The 21,974-nt window shown below is 63.0% G+C and overlaps 1 protein-coding gene across 5 annotated transcripts; it reads left to right on the top strand.

The window, feature by feature from the left end:
* The first annotated feature begins 6,903 nt into the window (after positions 1 to 6,903).
* On the top strand, positions 6,904 to 21,944 carry LOC114063604 (signal transducer and activator of transcription 5B). Of its 5 annotated transcripts, none has more exons than XM_027895984.1 (19): positions 6,904 to 6,951; positions 16,468 to 16,611; positions 16,730 to 16,886; positions 16,967 to 17,056; positions 17,235 to 17,409; positions 17,486 to 17,616; positions 17,707 to 17,858; positions 17,930 to 18,085; positions 18,174 to 18,353; positions 18,489 to 18,576; positions 18,678 to 18,800; positions 18,952 to 19,044; positions 19,165 to 19,371; positions 19,577 to 19,671; positions 19,738 to 19,868; positions 20,239 to 20,394; positions 20,605 to 20,656; positions 20,892 to 20,999; positions 21,068 to 21,944. In XM_027895984.1, the coding sequence occupies exons 2-19, from the start codon at positions 16,484 to 16,486 to the stop codon at positions 21,192 to 21,194; spliced, it is 2,349 nt and encodes a 782-aa protein (XP_027751785.1). In that variant the 5' UTR covers positions 6,904 to 6,951; positions 16,468 to 16,483; the 3' UTR covers positions 21,195 to 21,944. The 5 variants fall into 5 exon arrangements, with proteins under 5 accessions (XP_027751785.1, XP_027751781.1, XP_027751783.1 ...); XM_027895980.1 differs by having other exon boundaries at positions 20,239 to 20,409; XM_027895982.1 differs by having other exon boundaries at positions 6,913 to 6,951; positions 16,474 to 16,611; positions 20,239 to 20,409.
* The last annotated feature ends 30 nt before the right edge of the window (positions 21,945 to 21,974 follow it).

The raw sequence follows: 21,974 nt of genomic DNA, 5'->3' as shown, positions 1-21,974 counted from the left end.
GGTTCAGGAGCTGCTTGTGCTTGTCACCAGATTTCTACTGTGGGCACAGGGCACTGGCCAGCACCAGCAGCCCTGGGCTCCTGCTGGGATGGCCGGTGTCCCTGTAGGGCAGAGGCTGCCTGGGGCACGGCTGTGCTGCCTCCCAGCACTGGTGCCTACATGTGAGCAGCATTTGCATCTGGGGCCTGTTCTGGGACCTGGGTGTAACCACCGGGGCTGCCCTGGCCATGGGTGCCCTGTGGCCAGGCTGGGGCTGGAAGCGTGGCCAGCAGTGGGGTGCCTGGCCTGTCCCTTTCCCTCTGGCTTGTGCGGGGCCAGGCATGGGATCTGCAGCTTCCTGGGGGCTTCACGTGGCATTTCTGTTGGAGGTTTGGCCCTCACATAAAGTGGCAGGGGGCAAGAGTTGAAGGGAGCAGATGGACATGGGGAGAGGAACGTGCCCCAGGGCAGCGTGTGATGGAGACGTGGGTGTTGTGAAGAGCAGGTGTCCTGGCTTTTGGGGCTCAGTGCTTGTGGTCTTGCATTTACCACAGTTGAGGGGAGCCTTCCTGCCCTATCCATGCAGTGGACACACGGACACAGATGAGCAGTGGAGGGGAAGGGGAGGCAGTGGGAGAACTGCCCTCCCCTAGTTGTGTCACAGCCAGCAGGCACGAAGCCAAAGGACAGGGAGGAGAATTCTGGGGCTGTGGGGTCTAGGCCAGCCCCCCCCAAACTGTGGGAGCAGGATGGGGGGGTCCATGGCTGGCCCTAGGGATGCTCAGAGGGCAGGAGGGCCCTTTGCCCCTGTGCTCACCGTAGCTGCCTCCAGCCGCAGTCCCTGGAGCCCAGGGCAGCATCCGATACTGTAAAAAAAAATTATTTTTTTTGTATATTTTATTGCTGTATCTACAGGCTTTAACTTTCTCCAAAATAAAGGCCCTGAAGCGACGGACGTGCTGTGGGGTGTGAGCTCAGCTCTGCCTGCCTGACCCCGCTCCGGGAACTGGGGCCTCAGTGAGCGGAACGCAGGGCTGGTGCCGCGGCTGCGGTTTGCCCCGGCACGAACCAGCTGCGGTGCTGCCGGCACCTGCCCGGCACACGTGGGGCAGCTGCCCCTCATCGGGGCCCACAGGGGGATAAATGGCCGCACCTCAACCCCCGTGGCTGCTTTCTCTGCCCCAGAGCTGTGCCAGGGTCTCCTCTGCTCGCGTAAAGGAAACGCCGGTGCCGGCGTGGGAGGACGTGGCTGCGCTGGGGCCCTTTCTGGCTGCTCCCAGACTGGCTGGGGCTGTAGTGGGATCCCTGCCAGTGCCTCTGCCTTGTGGGCTCTGGGTGGAGGTGACTGGGCTAGAGTTGGGGACAGCAGGTCCCAGGCTCTGCAGGGCAAGGGGTGGGGAGGTGTGTGGGGCTGGGAGTAGGGCAGGTACCACTGCCATATGTTGCCCACAGAGCACCAACATCTCCACCCCTGTGGATTCCACTCTAGCATTTGCACCCTGTGACCCTCTACAACACTTCAGAGCATGGGATGGTTCCAGGGTTTGTGTTCTGGTGAGGCCAAGAGGGAGAGATTATTGCTCTGTCAGAGCAGGATTAGGGGGATTGTTCGTGCAGGTCACGTGGAACCGGCTGTGCTGGGTTGTTCTGGGCGCTGGAGGTGCCCTGGAGCATCTTGTTTGGGTCTGAGCTGAGCACTGAGGCCATCACGTGTCCCTGCTACAGGAACCAGCCCCTTCAGGACCACCCATTTCACTGGCAAACCAAATCAGGGCTCTGCACAAACCCCACAAACCTGTTCCTGCTCCCAAGGCAGCTGCATGGCATCTTTGCCTGCTCCAAGTGGCACAGCCCAGGGTGCTGGGGAGGGGGCTACTCACAGGGGAACAAGGCCCAGCCCATCCTCAGGGCCCCCATTCTCCTGCTCTAGCAGATCCCAGCTCCCCTCTGCCAGCTGCAGGATGTGGTTGAAGATCAGTGAAGAATTTTTCTTACCCATCTGTAAACCTTGGGGTGGCCACAACCATTTGGTGTCGGGAACATGGTGTCCCGTCCAGCGCTCCTGCAGGTCTGGGATTGCTTATCTCCCTCTGCCCACTGCATCCCTCTTGGAAACCGCCTTGCTCGGCTGGGGCCGGCCCTGAGTATCTGGGATTAATGGGCTGCTGCTCCCATCTCGCGGTTCATTCTGTCAATGCTGCAGTTGGCAGCAGGCTGGGAACTGCTGGAGCCTGATGTGCAGCAGGAAAACGTGCCCAGGGAAGGTCTCTGTGCTGGGCTGGCGAGACCCCTGCAGCACCAGGGGCAAGGGACACTTGCCAACACCATGTCCCCCTCCTGCTGCCCCAGCCACCCCTTGGGGGTGGGGGCTGCAGCCCCTGCTTTCTGCCTGTGCCGGGGCACGGGGTTGTTTGTGGCTCTGAAAGGAGGTCACGGGGTGGCTTTGCTCCTTGCCCAGGGCTGCAGCACAGCAGGGAGGAGCAGGAACGGTGTCGGAGCCAAATATGCAAACGGATTAGGGGTTTCCATATGCAGATAATCCGCTTGGGACGCGGACACTTGCGTGTGACGGGCATGGGGCGGCCCCTTGGGGATGGGCGGCCACCTGGCAGGGCAGCCTTGTGCCACGGGCAGTCTGGAGTGGGCTCTCGGGCGGGGCCCCACTGGCCCCTGGGGTCCTGCTGGCCCCAGGCCTGTCCGGGCTGTAGAATTTTGACAGTTCTTTGGGAATAAACTGGCAGTCAGGGATTTCGGCTCAGCCCTGTTCCTGGGCCAAGCAACTGAACGAGCAGTGCTTGCAGTGTGGGGTGGAAGGCAAAGACTCCCGGGACTCAGCTGCCACCTGCCCTCTCCTCTGCCCTCCCAGGTGCTGGGCAGGGTCTTCCCACGGGGACATGTGTGGAGCACATGCCACCACTGCCCAAGCCAAGAGTCATCCCAGTCCCCGCTTCCAGCGCTCGTAACACAACAGTCAAACATTGCATCACGCTCAGACTTTAATATGCAGCAGAGCAGAGCCAAGCAGTGGCAGTTCCCACTGCCAGGTGTGGCAGAGGTTGAACTCAGAGCTCCAGCACAGCGTGGTCCCCCAAAAGCGGACCACCTGTGAGCCCCACTGGTGGCCATGCTGGAGGGACACAACCTGCCTGTTTCCCTGCAGGTATCCCATCCTGGCTCAGAGTGCAGCAGTGGGCTGTGGCAGCACCAGTGCTGAGGGCTCAGCTCTCCCCCAGTGCGCAGTGAAGGGCCCTGGTGCAGCTGCTGGACCGGCCTGACCCGTGGCAGCGTGTTTATGGCAAGAGCAGCTAGGACAGAGCGGTTACTGTGGCAACCTGAGCTCTGCAAGGGAGAGCAGGGAAGCAGGGGGAGAGCAGGGATGCACAGGGGTTGCGTGGGGATGTGGGGATGCGCCAGTGCAGGGTGGCAGGGCCAAGTGCTGCCCCAGCGCCCACGCTCCGGGTGCCTCCGGCCAGACCTGGCACTGGGTGTGGGGTATGAGACACTTGTATCCTCAGTCCCGGTTGGGCTGTGGGTGCTGCTGGCTCCCCTGTGCCCTCCCTGGGTGTAGCCAGAGTGATGTGGGGTTCTGGTGCCCACCCCAGACCCAGGTGGGCTGTTGCTGCCCCGGGTGTTCCAGTAGCGGAAATTGGATGTTTTTTTCCAAACTGGAGGAACTACGGAGGGAACAAAGAGCCTTTGCCCAGGCAATGGTGTTGCTTGGCTGCCAAGGCCGAGCTTTTGCTGGGTTGTTCCCAGCTGTCTCTGAGTGGCTGGAAGCAGAGGGTTTCCTGTGGAAATTCCTCCTCGCATAAAATGCCATTTCCCAGGTTTTTGCTGGAGCGGATCCTCCCCTCCTGCTGGCATGAGACACCGTGAGGGCCAAGCCTGTGCCAGTGACGAGCTTCCTGGGTGCCTGTGGGCTGGCTGAGCCCTGGCAGGGTCTGTGCTGCTGCCCTGTCCCTTCAGCTGCTGGCCCTGCTCTCGACAGGCTGCCCCTCTCACCAGCACCAGGGTTGGAACCCCATGGGGCCCATCTGGGCTGGTTCTCCAGTGGGACCTTTGTGGGAAAGCATGAAGCTGTGACTAATTTTGGGCTTCATCTGTTCTGCATTAGCTGGGCTGGATTATCACAAAAGGGTTTTGTGGCCTCAGCACAAACCTGGGAGTGTGAGGGACGCAAAACAGGGACAGGGTGGGGCTGGGGTCCTCCCTAAGGACTTCTGCTTCCCAATAAACTCCAGGGGATGGAGCTGAGGCTGTGTCCTGCCTGCAGGTGACGTGGTTGGGTGTTTGTGCCTTGTCTGAGCACTGAGCACTGTGCCCTGCACACCCCAGGAGCAGCAGGGACAGTTGTGGAAGAGCCTTGCCTACGGGAAGTGCCAGGAGGGCTTTGGGGCAGCATCCAGAAGCCTCAGGACCTCTCCAGAGCTGCCTAAATAAATGCTTCCACTCCTGAGAAATAATTAAGACCCTCAAAATGCCACTTAGAGAGGAAGGCTACTCTCCCTGCACTCCTTGCGCTCCTGCTCCAAATACAGAGGCAATTTTCTAGGAAATCACTTATGAAGCCCCAGGTTCCCTCTGTCCTTGGAATGCACAGAGTCACTCGGCATCCTGTTGAGCTCGTGAGGTGATCATGCATCCGGCCGGCTCAGCCTGGACACTGCTCACCTTCCCAGAGACTTTTTGAGACTTTCTGGGGACCAAAGAGAGCTGAGGCAGAGCTGGGGCAGAGCCAGGGACAGCCTCTCCACTGGTCACTGCTGCAGTTGCTGTTTCCTTGTTCTCTTCCTCCAGAAAGGAGGAATTTCTCTTGGGTAACATCCCCACCAACCAGCTCAGACTTTTCCTTGGGACCTGTTTGAAACAAAACTGTGATTTGATTGTACTGGATTTTATTGGATTCCATTTGCTCTCTCAGCATGGAGTCCTCTCCACTTTCTCTCCCATCACTGATGTCTTTCTCCTTTCTTTCCCCCTTCCTACCAAAAAGGGGAGGGAGAAGGGATGGAAGGGAGAGGGGATGGAGGGTGTTTTGTGTACATCTCCCACCTCTCCCAAGCACATGTGGCTGCTCGTGTGGGTCTCCAGCACAGGGAGTGCCGTGTCCCAGCCCCTCTGGATTTCCCAGGCCCTGCAGTGCTCAGATGGAGCCCCAGCAGCCACAGACATTGTTGTGTGACCTTGATTCCCTGGCCCGAGCAGCCAGTGCCCGGCTGACTGTGCCGATGGGTTATGTGGGCCAGGGATTGTGAAAGCCGTGTCTGCGTGATGCAACTCGCTGGACTGGGAACGTCCTGGCTGAGCTGGGCGGGCAGGGACCGGGGCCCTGCGCTGCACTCCCCATTCCTTTTCCTTTCTCTCAGTGGATGCAAAGGGAGCGTGGGAGCTGCTGGCCCCGTGCTGGGCACCTGTCCCTGTGTCTCTGGGGCTGCAGCTCACCTACCTGAGAGGTCCAGAGCATCTCTGGAACTGCAGCCAGGGCTCTGCTGGCAGTGTTTCAGCAGCGCTGGGTCAGACCCTGTGCATGAAATGCTACAGAGCGGGTGAGGGTAGGCAGCAAAACATTTGGTGGGATGGTGGGGGCTGCTCAGGCTAGAGTGGCTCGTCCCCCTGGGCCGTCCCGTTCACTGCAGCTGCTCTGGGCACACAGCAAGGCTGTCGGGGAGGAGGTGAGTCAGAAAGCTCTGGTTTGTGACTACCATTTGTATGGAGCAGGTGCTGTGCTGGTGTCTGCCCGAGCCCACAGGTGTTTATCTCTTGGACACGTGGAGCTGGACAAGGCAGTGAGGAGCTGGAGCTGGAGGACTTTAGTACAAAAGCAATGGAGAGGTGGGAACTTGGGGCTGTGCTCTGACGCAGTGGCCAAGTGATCTGCAATCGCCAGTGCATCAACTGTCCGAGAGTGATTCTGTTCTGGCGCCGGCACAAGGAGAGATGAGCCCATCCCTCCCAGATTCCCAAGGCTGGAGCTGGGTACTTACCACCCCAGGCAGGGTCACCTGTGCTTCTACCAGCCCAGAATGGGACAGGGCCCTGGGCCAGCTGAATTTCCCTCCGGAGTTTTTTTCAGGCCACAGAAGATGAACCGGTAATGAAAGTGAAAGCCCGGGAGATCCCATGCGGTGGGTGTGAGCGCTGGGGCAGAACGAGCACACCCAGTATTGCTTCCTGCCACCACCCCTGCCCATCACCACACAGCAACTGCCTGCCCAGGGTGTCTGTCGCCCAGGATGCCCCTGGGGTGCCAGCGCTGCCGGGAGGGTTCTGCTGTGGGTGGCACCTGTGCAAGAGCCCCTCAGCATGGTTTTCTCATGGCTGCTGCCACCTTTCTGTGTTTGGGGAACCCCGCAGGAGCCAGCAGCGCCTTGGGTCTCCTCAAAGCGTGCAGGGGATGCGGCAGCTCAGGAGAGGTGGATGCAGCATCTGCAGCAGCGCTGGGGACCTTGGCTGTGCACATGGCCATGAGATATCAGCCTGAATCTGTGGCAGGAGTGGGCATCAGGCAGCCACGGCTGCTTCACACGGAGGGCCCAGTGCCAGTATGAGGATGCTCCTACTCCCAGCACTCGAGGCCTGGTGAAGCTTTGGGCTTCCCCGGTACTTAGTGCCGAACTCTGGTGCTGGTTTGTGCCTTGCCAGAGTCGGTGCTGAAAGCCTGTAACTGCTTTGGGCTCTGCCCGTGCCCGGTGCTGTTGCCCGGTGCCAGTGCCGTTACCCACTTCTGGCGCCCTATGCCAAGACCCGGCGCTGGTGTCATTAACCCAGTGCCACTGTCTGGTGCCGCTACTCAGTGCCCGGCACCGGTCCCGTTACCCGGCGCCGTTCCCGGTGCCCGGTGCCGGCGGGGGCGGGCGGGGGCGGAGCCGCGGGGGGGGGCGGGGCGGCGCGGGCAGTGCCGGGGCGCGGGGGGGGCGGCGGAGCCGAGCGCCGGGAGCCGCCGGAGCAGCGGAGCCGCCGCCGCGGCCGCAGGTGGGCGCGGAGCCGCCATCGCCGCCCGGGGCCGGGCCGGGGCCCCGTTCTCCTTCCGCGGCGGGGCCGGGAGGGGTGCGGCGGGGCTTCTTGGGGCGGTCCAGTCCGCGCTGCGGGTGTTTCGTAACCCCGGGCGGGCGCAGCTCCCGGCGGGGCCGTGCCGAGCGCGGGGCGCTGCGGGGGCCCCGGTCGGGACCGCGGGGCGGGCGGAGGCGGCGAGCGGGGCCGCTCTGGGGGCGGCGGGCCCGTCCCGGTGCCGCGGCGCATCCCGGAACGGGGGCGCTCCTCTCCCGGCAGAGCCGGGCCGGTTCCCGCCTCCGGGCTCCGGCGGAGCGGCGGCCGCGGGGAGCGGTTCCGATCCGCGGTCCCGGGCCAAGGGGAAGGTTTGGGGCGGCGGGAGGGGTCCCGTGCAGCGGCGGGGTGGCGGGGTCCGCCGCAGGCAGCGCACCGAACCGGGGTGGCGGTAAATCCCGCGAGCCCCGCTGCTGGCCATGGGACACGCGGGTCCGCGCCGCGGGGCGGGTGGGATCGGTCCCCGGCGGGAGGCGGGAGCGGTGACACCGCAGGGACCGCAGCGCCCGGTGGCCTTTCACCCAGCTCGGGCGCGGCCGGTGACTGCGAGCCCGGGGGAGCCGCGGCCACCTGTCCAGCGGGATACGGAGCTGTCAGGGCTCCGTGCCCGGCCGGCCACGGGCAGCTCCCGACGAGGCGCCGAGCGGCTTCGGGGGTCCGGTGCCCGGCACTGCCGAGCGCACTCCGTGGCGCGGTGACACTTCCAGTGGCAGTTGTGGCCCAGGGGCCGTCGGCTCGTTCGAGTCTCCGTGTGTCGTGCTGGGCGGGCCGGGGACAGGCGGTGACCAGCAGCAGTTTGTTCGTGGGGTCTGGGGTGCGTTGCCGTGGGGAGGCAGGGCTGGGCACAGGGCAGGGCTGAATGGCTCGCCCGTGGCAGGGACATGGCACACGATGTCCCCGGGTTGTGGGTCACCTGGTTAGAGCAGGATATTCCTGGCCCTGGGCTGTCTCAGTTACCCCGTGTCCCCACAGTGCTCGTGCCTGTGCCCGGAACAGCCAGAGCCCCAGCAGCAGCATATGTGAAGGCAGCCGGTGTGGGCACCATGGGGTATTCTGGAGAGCCTGTCCACCACCATGGGCACTGGGAAGCAGCCCTGCACTGCGAGAGCTCTCCCCTCCAGGTCCTGATGCCAGGAGGACAGCCCCAGGCCCATGGTGGGGAGCACGGCCTTGGGCTGGCTGCAGCTGCAGTGCTCCTTTGGAGTGATTTTGAGCCGAGGTTTGCACCAGTGCTGTGACCCTGCTGCAGGGAGGTTTGCTTGGGTCCAGTGCCGAGCCTGGCTGTACCCTGTGTGTGTGGCTCCAGGTGAGGGGAGGCACTGGATGTGTCAGGCTCACCTGCCCCGGCCCTGGTGCTCCTGAAGCCTTCGGGATCACAACCTGACCTGATGTGCTTCCGAGGTCCTGGATGGAGACCGTCTCCCTGGGTTTTATAACCTTCCTGGGCAGCGGCTCATCCCTTGGGCCAGGGAGGGCTGGGCTGGGACAGGCTGTGTGGTGGGTGCAGCACAAAGAGGAGGAGGAGGAGGAGCTCTGGTTCAGGTTGAGAGATGCCAGCAGCCTGTGCCCGGGGCTGGGCTGGGAGAGGGGCGTGGTGGGTGGCTGTCACCCACTCTGCATTTCGTGGCACCTTGACGGTGTCCTCTCTCAGGGGTGTGTGGCCCCTGCAGTTGTCACTAGAGCCACCTGACTGGCTGTGCTGTGCCTGCCTAGTGCTGAGGCTGATGTTTGCAGCTGGACAAGGGATGCTGGCACTGGACACGGAGCTGGAGTTGTAGATGTTCAGCACAGGGCACACGGAGCCTCTGGAGGGGCATTCCCCTCTCACTGCAGGGGAAGTGCTGACTCCAAAGTGTCTGCAAAGGCTTTGCCATGGGGTTTCCCAGCTCTCTCTCGAGTGATAGCAAAACCCAGATACTCTGCTTGCAAAAAATCCCTGCTCCCTGCACTCGTCCACGGCGTGGGTGGAGAGTGGTGACTGTGCTGGGCCGAGTACAGTGAAGCGGCCCCGTCGGCTGGGAAATGACTTTCTGGTTTGCAAGGAATGACTGTGAACTGGGCTGCCCTTCACAGCAGCCGTGGGGAGCTGGTGGGAACCCTGGCGAGTGGGACCTCCCTCCCTCCCATCAGCATCCCTTGGGTACCTGTGCTGGGGGCCACATCCCTCTGGCCGTGGCGGCTCCCGGTGTCCCACACGCTGTGGGTGCTGCTGTCGGAGCACCCTCTGTGGGGAAGCCGGGCCATGGGAGATGAGGGCAGGGACTCTCCAGTCTCTGCCTCACCGGGACAGGTCAGGACTCAGCTCTGAAGCTGCACAGGCAGCTCCAGCCTGAGAGGCTGTGCCGGCTGCTGGCTCCGCGGCTCCGGCACGCTCGGGGAGAAGTAACCTCGACAGCTGTAATGTTTCTGTGGCATGCCTTTCCTTTCATGGGGTGTCTATTTTGCAACCCCCAAGTGTTTTGATCCCGGGAGGAAGGGGGTGGGGGTGTTTACCCTGGCACCGCGTGGCTGGCGCAGGGATCCAAGTGGCGCTGGGCATGCCTGAATTTTACATGCAGCAACAGTTCTAGCAACATCTGCTGGCTGATAAAAGGTAGGCTGCCGTGCGCCGCTTCTCCCGCTGTGTTGGGAAACATCGAGGGGGAGGCACTGTGAACACGGCTTCCTGGCCGATAGGGCTGAGCTGACTTGCTGATAAAGCAGAATCCACCCATCTGGCTGCACCAGAGGGGCTGGGAGCTCTGGCTGCTCACAGGCACTCCGTGCCTGGTGCTTCCTTGAGTGCCAGCTCCCGCTTCCCACCGCGCCGGGAGTGATGGGCTGCCAGGCAGCTGCTCACTGGGCTGGGGCAGCCACAGCGGCGTAGCCGAACCCCAGCGTGGTCACCACCCCTCTCCTGGTTCAAACAGTCACTGGTGAGTTTTGCAATCTCCATTTTTCCTGTAACTTCGTGTTATGAGCTGTAAATTCTGGTTTATAGCAGAGCTCTGCCGGGGAGGGAACTGGGGAAAAGGCTGGTGCTGGGGAGCTGCTGCCTCGAAGAGCCAGAGCAGCGTCAGCTCAGCCCTGCCCACCGTGTGTTGGGTGCTTGCTCTGTCTGGCCTCTTGTCTCTCTCTTGTTCAATGGCCTCACAAAGCCTTTAGAAGAGGCAGCTCTTCCTGGCAGCTCTGAGCCCTCTCACCAGCCAAAACTGCTATAAAATGATCTTTGTCCTGTCTGGTGTGAACACCTGGCCCTGGCTGCAGCCCCAGGGATGCAGCTGCCCTGGCCCCGCTCACAGAGATGATGCAGTGGGGCTCAAGGTGCACCCCAAAGGTAGGGGCTCTGCCCTGGCACTGCCAGTGGCTGCTGTTGCTCCGGGGGGCTGCAGAACACATCCCAGGGCCAGGAAACCTGAAACCCAGCTCTCCCACCTAGACATGTTTGTGTGCGTGTGGATGCATGCTGTACTTCACCCTTGTCTGGGTTTGACTGAGAATCTTGTTGCACAAACCATTGGTGTTTCGGTTGTTTTATTCTCTCTCTGACTAGTTCCCCTCCTGCCAACATCCCTGGGTGTCTCTGTGTCCCCTCTTGCAAAGGCAAGGCTTTACCCCTCTCCATCCTGCTCCGCAGAGCTGGTGTGAGAGCATCTCCATGTGCAGAGCTGCTGCAGCTGCTGGAAAACGAACCCTGGGAGCGTGGTGGGGGATGCAGGGGCTGCTCTGGTGTCCCTTTGCCCGTCCCTGTTTAGCAGGCATCCAAAAAGCCCGTCCCATGCCATGCTGGCTGTGCCAGTGGTAAAGAGGCTCCTGCACCATGTCCCCAGGCCCACGGGGAGCAGGAGGGTGGTGTCAATCGGATGTGGCTGGAGCAGCACACTTGGTGCCAGCACTGCCCCCATCACCCCCAACCCACCTGGGTCCTACACGGAAAATCCAGCCTGGCTGTGGCTGGATTAGTGCCATTGTGTGTGCTCACTGAAGCATGGCAGAGAAAATGAAATTGTGTCTCCAGACCCCAATCAGGACTAATTCGATGCTGAAATGAGCTTAATCCTCAGGTCCTTCTCCCATCACATCCCTCCTGGGCTGGTGCAGGTCTGAGCGGGGATTATCACTGAGCCAGGGGCTGTGCTGGATGTGGCCTCAGTGCTGGGGGCTGGCGCAGGACCTGTGGGGCCCTGGGGCTGTGCCCTCGGTGTGGTGTTACAGGGGCTTGGGGTGGGTCATTATTAGTGTGGAGGGAAAATCCCTTCTTTCAGTTCCCTGGCACGTCCCCTCCCAGGGACATGGGCTGGTTGTGTGCTGGGCTCTGCCACTGTGGCTGCATGGTGTGTCCTGCCCACCAGTGCTGGTCCTGCTACATCCTCAGTGTCTGGGGGAATCCCACCACTGCCAGGACAGCACCTGTATCTGGCTGTGGCTGCCCCGGGGCGGCTCTTGGTGCACCAGGGTGGTTTTCTTTCATAGTCCCAGCCCTTGAATTCAAGGGATTTTGCTGGGATTTTGTTTGGTATTTTGGTGGTTTTGGTTTGACCAGGTTTCTAGGCCTCTGTGGTTGGAAGAGGAAATCTGAAGAGAGGGGAAAAACCTTTCCCAAGGATGGCAAGTGCTGGCAGGCAGGCACAGCCCTTGGCCTGTGGTGTGAGCAGATCTGTTGGCAGCCCCTGTCCCTGATCCCTGAGGTGCCTGTCCCTAGCTGGGGCACCTCTGCTTGTGAGGGGCTGGTAGGCAACATCAGGTCACATGTGAGGTTTCCTTGTTCCTGTAACAGTTTGAGTTCTCCATTTTTGGCTCCCAGAGTTGCCGGGACACCCTGCTGGTCCTGGTGCTACTGGTCCTGGCTCTGCCCGCTGGTTGTGGAACCCATTGTCTCTGCCCTAGGATGGCACATTTTGTTAACAGAGTCAGCATTACCTCCTTCATGAGCCTCACAGTGCCTAGCCCCAGAGGTTTCCAGCGTGGGCTGGGGCACTCAGCTGCCTCCTCCCCGATGCCACCGGGGTGAAGCCGTCGGCTGCTACCACCTTCTGTGGGAGACAAACAAACCCCATCAAAGCACGGAGCTTCTAGAAGGAGCTCGCTCCCGTGCTGGCTGCTGCCTCCCAGCCAGAGCTGGAAACCACAGGCTGGTGTAAAACACGCAAGCTGCCCTGGGCCCTCCGTGCTGACTCCGCTGTGCCCCCGTGCCCCCAGCCCTGGCTGCAGCTGCGAGCAGGGACGGGGTCTGGGGGCTGCTCACCAGCACCTGGGTGTTCCTGGTGCAGGCTCTATCTCGATGCCATGCCCTGTGGGGGTGTGAGCAGAGTTAGGGGGGTGCAGGTGAGTGGGTCCTGTCTGTCCCCATGCCGAGTTCTTGCAGTGGTTCCTAGCGTCTCAACCATGGCTGCTGGCCAGCCAGGGGATCTCAGGGCGGTCAGCACCGCCAGTCTGCTGTGAACAGAGGCTGTGCCCACTCTGGCACCAGGGAGGTGTGCGGGGCCGAGCGGGAGGGCGTGCTGGCCCCGCTCCCCAGCCGGCACCCCACAGGCAGCCGTGGCAGAGGTGGCTGCCAGCAGCCCAGGGCAGGCTGCCCTGCGCAGGCAGCTGACATTTTGGAAGGAAATAGCTGCTCTCTGCTCCTTCCTGTAACGCGCAGCCAGCGAAACGGGAGCCCGGCTGTGCCGGCAGCGCCCGCCTGGAGCCGCGGCCGGGCTGCCCCGGCTTCGGACACCGCAGGGTTGCGTGGGGGGGCCTGACCCCGGGTGAGTGCGGCTGCAGGACGGGGCACCCCGCACCAGGCTCCAGGGGGTCCCTGGAACGAGCCGGGGCGGGCAGGGGGCCGGTGTGGGTGGAGGGGTGCGGTGTCTGCCTTGGTGGAACCAAAGCCCTCGCGTGTGCGGAGCGGCCGCGCTCGGGTGCCATCCCCACGGTCCCGCGGGCCGGGCTGGGGGGCTGGATCCTGCTCCAGAGCTTGTGGCTGCCCACCTTGGGGGCTGCGGGAGACCCTCCCGGCGGGCCCGCCGCGGGCAGGGGCAGCGCCGGCTGGGGCAGCACCGGAGCATCCCCCGGCGGCACCAGCGGGTGCGGGGGTGCGGGGTCCGGCCCCGCGGCCGCCAGCGGGGCCGGCTCTGACCTGGAAGCGATCGCGGGCTCCCGGAGGTGCCGAGAAACCACGTGTCCGTGTTTACTGCGGCGGGAGGCGCAGCGGGCGCAGGGCCGCTGCCGCCGGAGCCCAGCGCCGGGGCAGGACAGCGCTCCGGAGACCCCCGGGCCGGCAGATCGACGGGCGAAGGGCAGTGCGGGCCGAGGGGCTGCGTGTGTCCGGCGCGGGAGTGGGGGGGTGGTGGTGGGGTTACAGCCAGAGCCTTTTGGTGCGGTTCCCCCAGGGCTTTGCGTGGCCCTGGACCCCTGCCCGGTCCTGCGGGGCATGGGGCTGGGCAAGGGGCTGCTGTCGAGGGCTGTGCCAGCACCGTGGCAGGGGTGTCCTGCCCTCGGAAGGGTCCTCGGGATAGCTGTGTGCAGGGAGCATCTCGCGGCTGATTGCGAGGAGCATCCCGTGCGGAGCGTGCCCCAGCCCCAGGGTGACTGCTGCCCGTGTCTGGGTTTTGCCGTGCCCGTGGCACGTGGGAAACTGCCACTGCCGGCCTCACCCCGTGAGGCATTTCCCTCCTTTTGTCTGCCCACGGATGTACTCGGCTCTCCTGCAGCTTGGGACCTGTTGCTGGCGCCAGCCCGCTGCCACTGTGGTTGAAACCCTTCCCCGCTGTAGTCGCATCAGTCCCCTGGCTGTCCCCAGCCCCAGCGGTGCTGCCAGCCTTCCCCTGCCACCCTCTTTCCCAATGCTGTCTCCGGCCCTCTGAGAGCCCCTTTTGGGTGGGTTTCATGGATTTTACATTGGGTTTGGCAGTGCCTCCCCACTGGCAGCGGGGAGTGGGGCTGTCAGAGGCAGAAGCAATGACTGCTGGTGTTTGCCTTCCTCTGCACGGTCCCTGTGGGGCTGGGGTCCCTCTCCTCAGCCCTGATCCTACCCCGGGAAGCTGCTGCCTGTGCCGCCTCGCAGGCGATAAGTCTCCGGTGAGCGCCTTGCTGTGGCTTGTCGAGCGCTGCTGGTTAACCGAGCTGCAGTGACGGGTGGGTTCCAGCTCGCTGCCAGCGAGTAAATGCAAAGTAGCCTAAACCACTACAATTATCTGCCTGTTGCAGTTGTTGGAGTGCGTGTGGGGCTGGCGGCTGCAGCACAGCTGACCCGTGGCAGCGCTTGAGGCTGCAGTGGCCCTGCCACGGTGCCGGAGCCACGGAGAGCGCTGGGGCTGGTGGGCTGGGTGGTGGCACTGAGGTGGTTGAAATACCAGTCCCTGGGCACGGGGGTGAATCCATGCTTGGCCTCCCACCCCTTGGGCAGCCAGTGGTGCCACAGGAGAGTGTGGTGCTGGAGAGTGGTGCTCAGCATAGTCCAAGTCAAGGTAGTGGCTGCAAGCAGCAGCTGGGCACAGAAGGCAGGGCTGCCTGGAAAAGCTGGTGGTGGTGGCTCTGGCTGCACAGTGGGACCGTGGTGCTGCAGCTCGTGCCAAAACTGAGCTGATGCCTCAGCCTTGCTGGGTCTCAGGGCCAAAAGCCTCATCTGCTCACGGCAGGCAGCACCGGTGGCTTGTGCTGGGGCACCCAGTGGCCCACAGGGAGGATTGGTTTGTCAGTCCACAGGTGAGACATGGGAAACCAAAATGAGGTGCCTGCAGAAATGTCCACTGCTGCACTGACGATGCCCATGGAGGTTGTGGCCAAGCCTGGCATGAGTGGTGTTTTGGGGCACGCACCACGTGAGCGGTGCCACCGTTGGCAGCTGCATGGTCCCTTGTAGAGGCAGATGCGATGCTGGTGCTCCTGCTCCCAGGCTGGCGCTGGCTGAGTGCAGTGCCTGCTGGCTCACCACAGACCAGCTGGAGACTCGTTGCTTAACAACACACTGGAGTGGAGTAGGAAGTGTTTTGTCACCACGAAATGGGAAGAGATCACCATTTTCTCGACAGGCAGGGCAGCATCTGTTTGCTCTGTGTCCATGCAGATGTCCCTGCAGTGCTGGGGACTTTGGTTTTTTGTGTCATGGTGGCAGTGTCGTGGCCAGGGCTGTTCCTGGCCCTGCCACCGCTGCCCCTTATCAAGCGCCCTCAATTTCCAACAGCAGCTTGTCCTGTTATTGGCCATCCCACCTTCCCTTTCCTCCTTGCTGGCATTCTTATGCCTCCCCAGGCCCCTCCTTGCCAGCAGCATTTCTAGCTTGGTGATTTCTGTGAATGTGGAAACGTTCCTCCCTTTTTATAGGGGAAAAATTCATTTTTAGCCAGCTCTGGGTTATTGTTCCTCTTCCTGCTCAGGGGCGGGTGTGCCAGGCTCAGGGGCTCCAGCCGTGGCTGCTCCTCTCGGACCCGCTGCCTCTGTCCCCCAGCACGTGCCCCTGACTGAGGGACCCCACCGGCTCTTCTGGAGCTGTGTGGGCCGTGGGGTGTTTCTGAGGCTGAACAAAGTGCTCTGGGGAGCCACAGCCCCCACTGGCCCGGTCTTTCTGCTTACCACCAGCCACTGCAGTGACCAGGTCCTGCGATGATCACTCGGCCTTGGGACATGGCCTGAGGTCCCGCACCTCTGCCCAGCCCCTTTGTGTGGTGCCAGATTCCAGGAGGTTTGGGTGTGAGTGTATCTAAATGCTATTTACTGCTGCCTCCTCGTCTTGGGGGGGAGCCTTGAGCACCACTGTATTACCCTCAAACACTCAGCCACCAGGTGGGACTGCCCAGGGGACGCACTAGGATTTAGCAGAGGTGCTGTCTCCGCTGTCCCATCCCTGGCTGCCCCATGGGAGCCGAGACTGAATGGCTGGTGGAATCTGGCAGTGCTCCTGCATGGAGGCAGAGCTGCCCCAAAACTGCTTTGAGAAGCTTCGTGTGTCTCCACCAGGACATAGGTCATGCAGTAGCCCTGGGATCAGGGACCTACCGGGGTCTGTGGTGCCACGTGGTCCCTTGGGGCCGGGACTGCTTCTGCCCGTCAGCACTGCCAGGGTGTGGGCAGGAGCAGGGAGAGCACAGGGGGGGCCTCCGCTCTGCGTCACCCTGGATTTCTGGCCAGCCCTCCCTCCCCTCAGCCCCGTTTCCTCATTTGCGTGGCCAGCGATGGCTGCGATCCCGTGGCGCAGTGAGGGGAAATGAGAACCATGTGGAGAGGCCGCGCAGAGGCACGTCCCTGGCCCCGGGCACCCCCAGGGTTCTTCCTAGAAAAGAGGGGGTGACTCAGAGCCAGGGTCCCCTGCCCCCACACGCCCCTTCTTTCAGCTTCTGGAGACAGCGCTGGCAGCGCCAGAGACTCCAGAGACTCCTGCGAGGGAAAACACGGAAGCTCCTGCAAAGGGTGTGGGGACAGCTGGGGCCGGACCCTGTGCAGCACAGCACCCGCCTGTCTGCCACGGGTGCCCTGACAGCCCATCTCCCGCAGGTGCTGAGCCATGGCCGTGTGGATCCAGGCCCAGCAGCTCCAGGGCGAAGCCCTGCGGCAGATGCAGGCGCTCTACGGGCAGCACTTCCCGATCGAGGTGCGGCACTACCTGTCACAGTGGATCGAGAGCCAGGCATGGTAAGTTGGGGGGTCCTGTCCCCAGGGGGGTGCTGGGGCTTGGCAGCAGCTGCCCCAGAGGTGCCGGTGGGTGCCCCCCACCAATGGGCTGCCCTGATGCTCTCTGCTCCGTACGTAGGGACTCCATCGACCTCGACAACCCCCAGGAGAATGTGAAGGCAACGCAGCTGCTGGAGGGGCTGATCCAGGAGTTGCAGAAGAAGGCAGACCATCAAGTGGGGGAGGATGGCTTCCTGCTGAAGATCAAGCTGGGGCACTATGCCACACAGCTGCAGGCAAGTGGGGGGCCACGGGTGGGGGTGTGAGACTGGGGGGTCCCTGCCCTGTGCGTGGCTGAGGTTGTGCTCTCCTACAGAACACGTATGACCGGTGCCCCATGGAGCTGGTGCGCTGCATCCGGCACATCCTCTACCATGAGCAGCGGCTGGTGCGGGAGGCCAACAATGTGAGTGGGAGCTGGGAGGGGTGAGGGAGAGGGTCCTGCAGGGTTGGGGGAATGCTCAGGGGCTCCAGCATGATGAGGGGAGCAGCCCCGAGGCAGGGGATGCTCTGGGTGCCCCCAGCACCCAAGGAAACAGGGAGGGTCCCCTTGCCATGCTAAGCACGCCCCATGCCCTGCACAGAGCCCCTCGCCCGCTGGCTCCCTGGTGGATGCCATGTCCCAGAAGCACCTGCAGATCAACCAGACCTTCGAGGAGCTGCGGCTCATCACGCAGGACTCGGAGAACGAGCTCAAGAAGCTGCAGCAGACACAGGAGTACTTCATCATCCAGTACCAGGAGAACATGCGCCTTCAAGGTGGGTGAGGGGCTGAGGGGGGTGTGAGGCCGGGGCACTGTCAGGGCTGGCCCTAACGCCACGACCTGTCCCCCAGCCCAGTTCTCCCAGCTCTCTCAGCTGGGCCCCCAGGAGCGCATGTCACGGGAGACGACGCTGCAACAGAAGAAGGCATCGCTGGAGGCCTGGCTGCACCGGGAGGCCCAGACACTACAGCAGTACCGCGTGGTGAGTGATGCCACCCCTTCCCCTGTGATGCTGTCCTCTGCTTCCTGTGATGCTGCCCCCTGTGCCCCGTGACACCATCCCACCTCGCAGGACCTGGCTGAGAAGCACCAGAAGACGCTGCAGCTGCTGCGCAAGCAGCAAACGACCATCCTGGATGACGAGCTGATCCAGTGGAAGCGCCGGCAGCAGCTGGCAGGGAACGGGGGCCCACCCGAGGGCACCCTGGACGTGCTGCAGACCTGGTGGGTGCCTGGTGGGGCAGGGTGGGACAGGGTGCTGACCTGCAGCGCGTGCTGAGCCCTGCTCCCCTCAGGTGCGAGAAGCTGGCGGAGATCATCTGGCAGAACCGGCAGCAGATCCGCCGGGCTGAGCACCTGTGCCAGCAGCTGCCAATCCCGGGCCCCGTGGAGGAGATGCTGTCAGAGCTGAACGGCACCATCACCGACATCATCTCTGCCCTGGTCACCAGGTACTGGCGGGGTCTGGGTGGACTGAGGCAGTGGGTGGGGTTGGCCCTGCTCTGCCCACCCCCCCCTAATCCTCCTGCCCTCCCCCAGCACCTTCATCATCGAGAAGCAGCCCCCTCAGGTGTTGAAGACACAGACCAAGTTCGCAGCCACCGTGCGGCTCCTGGTGGGGGGGAAGCTGAACGTGCACATGAACCCCCCCCAGGTAAAGGCCACCATCATCAGTGAGCAGCAAGCCAAGGCCCTGCTGAAGAACGAGAGCACCCGCAAGTAATGCCGGGGGCTGGGGGGGTGTAGTAGGGGGGCTGGGGCTGCCAAGGCAGTGGGGAGCATGGCATGGGGGGGCCTGCACCTCAGATGGCTCCCAGCCCAGGTGGGCCCCTGACCCCTGCATTCTGGTGGCAGCGAGAGCAGTGGGGAGATCCTTAACAACTGCTGTGTGATGGAGTATCACCAGGCCACTGGAACGCTCAGTGCCCACTTTCGCAACATGGTGAGTGCCCCCGCCTCCCCTCGTGTGCCCTCATGTCCCCCTGTGTTCACCCTGGTGTCCCCATCTGTTCCCCTGTGCTCACTCCTCACGTCTCCCTGCAGTCCCTGAAGCGGATCAAGCGCTCAGATCGCCGTGGGGCCGAGTCAGTGACAGAAGAGAAGTTCACCATCCTCTTCGAGTCGCAGTTCAGTGTTGGTGGCAATGAGCTGGTCTTCCAGGTGAAGGTAAGGCCACCAGCCTTGACCCTTCTGTAGCCCTAGGTGAGCCACAGACACCATACCCACAGGTGTGGGGCTGGGCTGGGGCCATAGGGCACCCACGGGCAATGCTCCTGTGGTGCCCCACAGCCCATTTTGGTCTCCTTCCCCCTGGCAGACGCTGTCCCTGCCGGTGGTAGTGATCGTGCACGGGAGCCAGGACAACAACGCCACAGCCACTGTGCTCTGGGACAATGCCTTTGCCGAGCCTGTGAGTGCCAGGGCCGTGGGGGGCAGGACAGGCTGGGGGAGTTGGGCTCAGCCTCCTGGCAGGATGTGCTCGGGGGCAGCAGGCAGAGCTTGGTGCTGACCCCAGTCTCTGCCCCCCCAGGGCCGTGTGCCCTTCGCCGTGCCCGACAAGGTGCAGTGGCCGCAGCTCTGCGAGGCGCTCAACATGAAGTTCAAGGCGGAGGTGCAGAGCAGCCGCGGGCTGACCAAGGAGAACCTGGTGTTCCTGGCACAGAAGCTGTTCAACAGCACCAGCTCCCACCTGGAGGATTACAGCAGCACCACGGTGTCCTGGTCCCAGTTCAACCGGGTGAGCGGCCTGGAATGTGTGCAGGAGAGCTGTGGGCACAAGCCCCCAGTGCTTGCTTGTGCTGGGGGGCTGTGTGGGGCCTGTCCCCCCGGGAGTCCCACAGTCCAGGTCCCTGAGTGTTTGCTGCTGCATCCAGTGGCTGTATTGTGTAACAGCAGCTCCGAGGCTGGTGGCAGGAGTGCTTATTTTCTGGGGATTTCAACAGGAAAACCTGCCCGGGAGGAATTACACCTTCTGGCAGTGGTTTGACGGGGTCATGGAGGTGCTGAAGAAGCATCTGAAGCCGCACTGGAATGACGGGTAAGAGCCGCCCTGCCCCGCGCTGCCCAGCCCAAGCCCCCTGCCCTGACGCCCTGCTCTGCCTAGGGCCATCCTGGGCTTCGTCAACAAACAGCAGGCACACGACCTGCTCATCAACAAGCCCGACGGGACTTTCCTCCTGCGCTTCAGCGACTCGGAGATCGGTGGCATCACCATCGCCTGGAAGTTTGATTCCTGTGAGTGTGTGCTGGGTGCTGGCACCCCCAGATGGAGTGTCCCTGGACCCCTCCTGGGGCTTGGCCGCCTCATTCTCATGGGGCAGTGCCATGGTGGGCACGCTAGAGCTTTCCCTGGGAAAGGGGCGAGTGCAAGAGCCCGCGGGATGCCTCAGCTGTCCTGTGGAGAGCAGCGCTGCCCTCACTCGCTGCAGCCGTGGCTGCCACTGGGCCCGAGCACTGGCGAGAGCAGGGAGGAGTGACCAGGCTGAACCGTCCAACCCAGATGCTGTTTTGCTGCCTGATGTGACCTCACAGCCTGTGTCCAGAGCAGGGCTGGGAGCCACCACTGGCTCTGGACATCACCGTGGTCCTCGTTCTTGTCTTGCAGCTGAGAGGATGTTCTGGAACCTGATGCCTTTCACCACCAGGGACTTCTCCATCCGCTCCCTGGCCGACCGCCTTGGGGACCTCAGTTACCTTATTTACGTGTTCCCCGACCGGCCCAAGGATGAGGTGTTCTCCAAGTACTACACGCCGGTTCTCTGTGAGTCCACGCCAGGTAGCGCTGTCCCTTCACCCCATGTGTGTCCCCTCCTTTGTGCATCCAGCTGGCGTGGAGCTGGGGCTCGCAGCATCCCCCACCCCAGGGCTGCACTGGCCCCACAGGGGCTCTGCAGCTGAAGCCCCCAGCACTGCCACAGGCTCATGGCACGAGCAGGATCTTGGGGCCTCAGCGCTGTCTCCTTCCCTCTAGCTAAAGCCGTGGATGGATACGTGAAGCCACAGATCAAGCAAGTGGTGCCAGAGTAAGTGTGACCCCAAAGGCAGACCCTGGGCAGTGGGTCCCATGGGATTAACCCTGTCGAGCTGGCAGGGGTGACTGGCAGCCCAGGGCACTGTAGAGCTCAGCTGCCAATGGCCACGTTGGTGCTGAGCCTTGGGAGACGCTGTTCAGAGGGGGTGAAAATTTCCAGAGCGTCACTTCACCCCCAGGGTGCCCATCGTGTCCTGTGCCAGCACTCATGAGACCCGTCCCCACAGGTTTGTCAATGCATCAGGCGATTCTGCCCCTGGAGGGGCCACCTACATGGACCAGGCGCCCTCGCCTGCCGTCTGCTCCCAGCCCCATTACAACATGTACACCCAGAAGTAGGTATCACATCCCTTGCCCCCCTCCTGCTGCAGCCGGTCCCCTCCTCACCCCCTGCCTCTTGCAGCCCCGATCCCGTGCTGGACCCTGAGGGTGATTTTGACCTGGATGACACGATGGACGTGGCGAGGCACGTGGAGGAGCTGCTGCGGCGCCCCGTGGACAGTCAGTGGATCCCTCACGCCCAGTCGTGACGGGCAGGCACCTGGTCCCTCGCCACTGGCCCTGGCGCTGTGGGGACTGTGCTGTGTTTGTGTCTCTGTGCCGGGGGCGGGGGGGGCGGCGGGTGGGCTCTGCCCCCAGGATTTGCTCCGTGCTGCCCTGAAACACAGGCTGGCGTCCGGCTCTTTGGTGTTCATGCCCTTGTATAAACGGCAGCGGATTTGTCGCATGGTTTTCCTGTATGTTCCTTTTTAAGAGGCCCAGCTTCGGCTTTCCGCTTCTGCCAGCACCAGCCCTGCAGCCCCCTGCTCCCCCCGCGGGGCTGCTGGGGCAGGGGCTGGGAGCCCGGCCTCAGGTTTGCTTTCGCAGTCGTCACTAAGAATGTACGTGTCGCCTTCTTGTTCTCCCCCCGCGGCTCCGTCCCCAGGGGTGTGTTGGGGGGCGTGGGGCGGAGCGGGGGTTCGGCCGGGGCTCCCCCCCAGCCGGTGCTGCACTCTGCTCCACAGCGGCGGGGTCCCCTCCCGGACCTCATCTCCTCCTCTGGCCCCCAAGGATGCAGGAGCCCCTCCGGCCTCAGTGTCCCCTCCAGAGCCGCTGCAGCACGAGGGTGGCAGGGTGCAAGGGCACCCAGCAAGGGCAGTCGGGTGGGCAGGGGGTTTGGAGGAGCGGAGCCCTCTGCCCCCCACCTCTCCCCTTGCCCTGGCGGGAAGCTCTGGGGTCCTGGCCATGTTATTTTTCTACCACAGAGTAAATAAAGCACGGAATATTTTTATAACACAAAAGCTCTGGGTTCCAAGTGTGTCTTCGGGCAG

This window comes from Empidonax traillii, unplaced genomic scaffold, assembly GCF_003031625.1.
Source record: "Empidonax traillii isolate 1590-97213 ecotype Southwest subspecies unplaced genomic scaffold, ASM303162v1 scaffold476:size613836, whole genome shotgun sequence".
NCBI lineage: Eukaryota > Metazoa > Chordata > Aves > Passeriformes > Tyrannidae > Empidonax > Empidonax traillii.
Note: the sequence above shows the minus strand (reverse complement) of the source record. Positions and strands in the feature narration are given on the sequence as shown.

What these genes read in the sequence shown, in the direction of transcription:
- LOC114063604 (XM_027895980.1), top strand. Translation starts at nt 16,484, where the DNA reads ATGGCCGTGTGGATCCAGGCCCAGCAGCTCCAGGGCGAAGCCCTGCGG. An exon ending in TGGTGCGGGAGGCCAACAAT is followed by an intron (nt 17,057 to 17,234) that starts GTGAGTGGGAGC and finishes TGCCCTGCACAG; the next exon opens with AGCCCCTCGCCCGCTGGCTC. An exon ending in AGCTGGTCTTCCAGGTGAAG is followed by an intron (nt 18,801 to 18,951) that starts GTAAGGCCACCA and finishes TCCCCCTGGCAG; the next exon opens with ACGCTGTCCCTGCCGGTGGT.